Source organism: Dictyostelium purpureum (assembly GCF_000190715.1).
Source record: "Dictyostelium purpureum unplaced genomic scaffold DICPUscaffold_812, whole genome shotgun sequence".
NCBI lineage: Eukaryota > Evosea > Eumycetozoa > Dictyosteliales > Dictyosteliaceae > Dictyostelium > Dictyostelium purpureum.
The window spans coordinates 1,275-3,245 of record NW_003520127.1 but is presented as its reverse complement, the minus strand read 5'-3'; the positions used below and the strand labels follow the sequence as shown (position 1 = coordinate 3,245).

The window sequence follows — 1,971 nt, the reverse complement described above, 5'->3', positions numbered from 1 at the left end:
TGATCATTTAAACAGGTGTTTTGAAAGACATAGGTTATCAGACCATCGCACCAAGGGTTTGGCTTATGTGTGTCGTAAAGACATGGATCTAATTTGTGAATTTTGTGGTTTATAGCGTTCGCGCTTAAACCGCTCCCCATAAAATTAAAGAAAAAAATTTAGTGAATTTTGAAAATAAATTATTATTATTTTTAAAATTAAAAAAGAATGGCGAGAGGAATAATAGAAAATTTATAAACAATAACAACAACAACAAGAACAAAAACAACTACACCTCAAATAATCGTAAAACTAGAACCAATGTTATTAACAGTTCCTAATATAAAATTTTAAACCCCCTGATTATTTATTTTTAAAAATAAAACTATTGATTTTTATAGTTATATTCTCTACTAAAAATATAAAAAAGAATAACATATTGTGTAAATGTAAAAAAACTTTTATTTAATAAATACTTTATAAATGCGTAAAAAATATAGAAAAATCATAATTTAAAATAATATAAATTATTAATTGATAATTTGAAATTTAATTTGATAACAATGGCATTGGTTTAGGATAAGTAAGTGTAAATACAAATTCTATTTTGTCATCCTGTGTTATAAATCCGTATTCTTTATCCAATGGGCAACATGTTATAAATTCTCCAAATCCCCATCCATTCTTACTTGATATATCTAAATGTCATAAATAAGTAATAATTAATTAAAATATTAATAATTTTTTTATAATTTCTTTTTAAATTATTATTGTTACTTACCGTAAAAGAAAGAACATGAGTGGTTCTTTTTATTATCTTTATTTAATAAAGTTATTGTGAGTTTAATGTTTTTTTGTTCACTTGCACAATGAAGATAAATATTTGGGTCCCACAATCCTTTTTTAAATAATCTGATTTTAAAAAAATCTGGATCATATCCAAATTCAGGAGACATCAAATAATCACCAACTTTAATTTTGGAATAGTTTGAAATAATCCAATTATTTTTATATTTTCTACCTTTATTTAATACATCAATCCTATATGAAAGTTGATTATTTTTAATGTTTAAATTTTTTAATTCTCTATTCAAACCTTCTTCAGCTTTAATTAATTCTTTAATACTATTTGAAAATTTAATATTTTTAATGTTTAAAATTTCTTTATCTTTAGTTAGTTCATCAATACTATTTGAAAGTTGATTATTTTTAATTTTTAAATATTCTATTGTTGTTATCAAATGTTCTATTGCTGTACTGAAATGTTTTGAGTGGTTTGTTTGATCTAAATGATTTTCTAAATTTTTTCTTTTTATTTTATCATTGCATCCAAATTGTGAAAACTTACATGGGATAATTAACTCTTCACATTCTTTATCTATATGTTTACTCATTACTTCTCTTTTTATTTTTTGGTTACATTCTTTACATTCTATTAACATCGAGGGACATTCGAGATAATGTTGCTCGATTGTTTTTAATAAGTAAAAATCATAACAATATTTACAAATTAATGGTTGGTATTCACATTTGGAAATATGAGTTTCATTTTCATTGAACCTGATATTATCATTGCATCCTTTTTCATGATATTTACATTTTACAAATCTATAACTACACTTTTCAATATGACTATCTAATTCTTCTAATTTAACAATTTCATTACATCCATTACTATCTTTTATTAATTTTTCACTTTCATCTACTCTAGTAATATTTTTGAATGAATATGGACAACTTGCACAAATTTTTAATAATAACCTTTCAATTTGTCTAACTCTTGATAGTTCATTGAATGAATTTACTTTAGTTTTACATTGCATACATTCTTTTTTATTTTTAAGTGATTTTATCCAACAATCTTTACATGAACAATGACCTGATATTAAAAAATATTAAAAACAATAAAAAAATTAATAGTTGAAAATTTATATTTTAAATTTAAAAAAATTATTACCAGTTCTTACCTTCTTTACATTGATAAACTTCTTT

At 22.3% G+C, this 1,971-nt stretch overlaps 1 protein-coding gene across 1 annotated transcript; it reads right to left on the bottom strand.

Moving 5' to 3' along the window:
- Positions 1-752: 752 nt before the first annotated feature.
- On the bottom strand, positions 753-1,862 carry DICPUDRAFT_44485 (uncharacterized protein; the record flags this gene model as incomplete). Its single annotated transcript, XM_003295192.1, has 2 exons — positions 753-1,063; positions 1,106-1,862. Coding segments are annotated over 2 exons (1,068 nt in total), but the record flags the coding sequence as incomplete, so codon positions are not given.
- Positions 1,863-1,971: the final 109 nt, after the last annotated feature.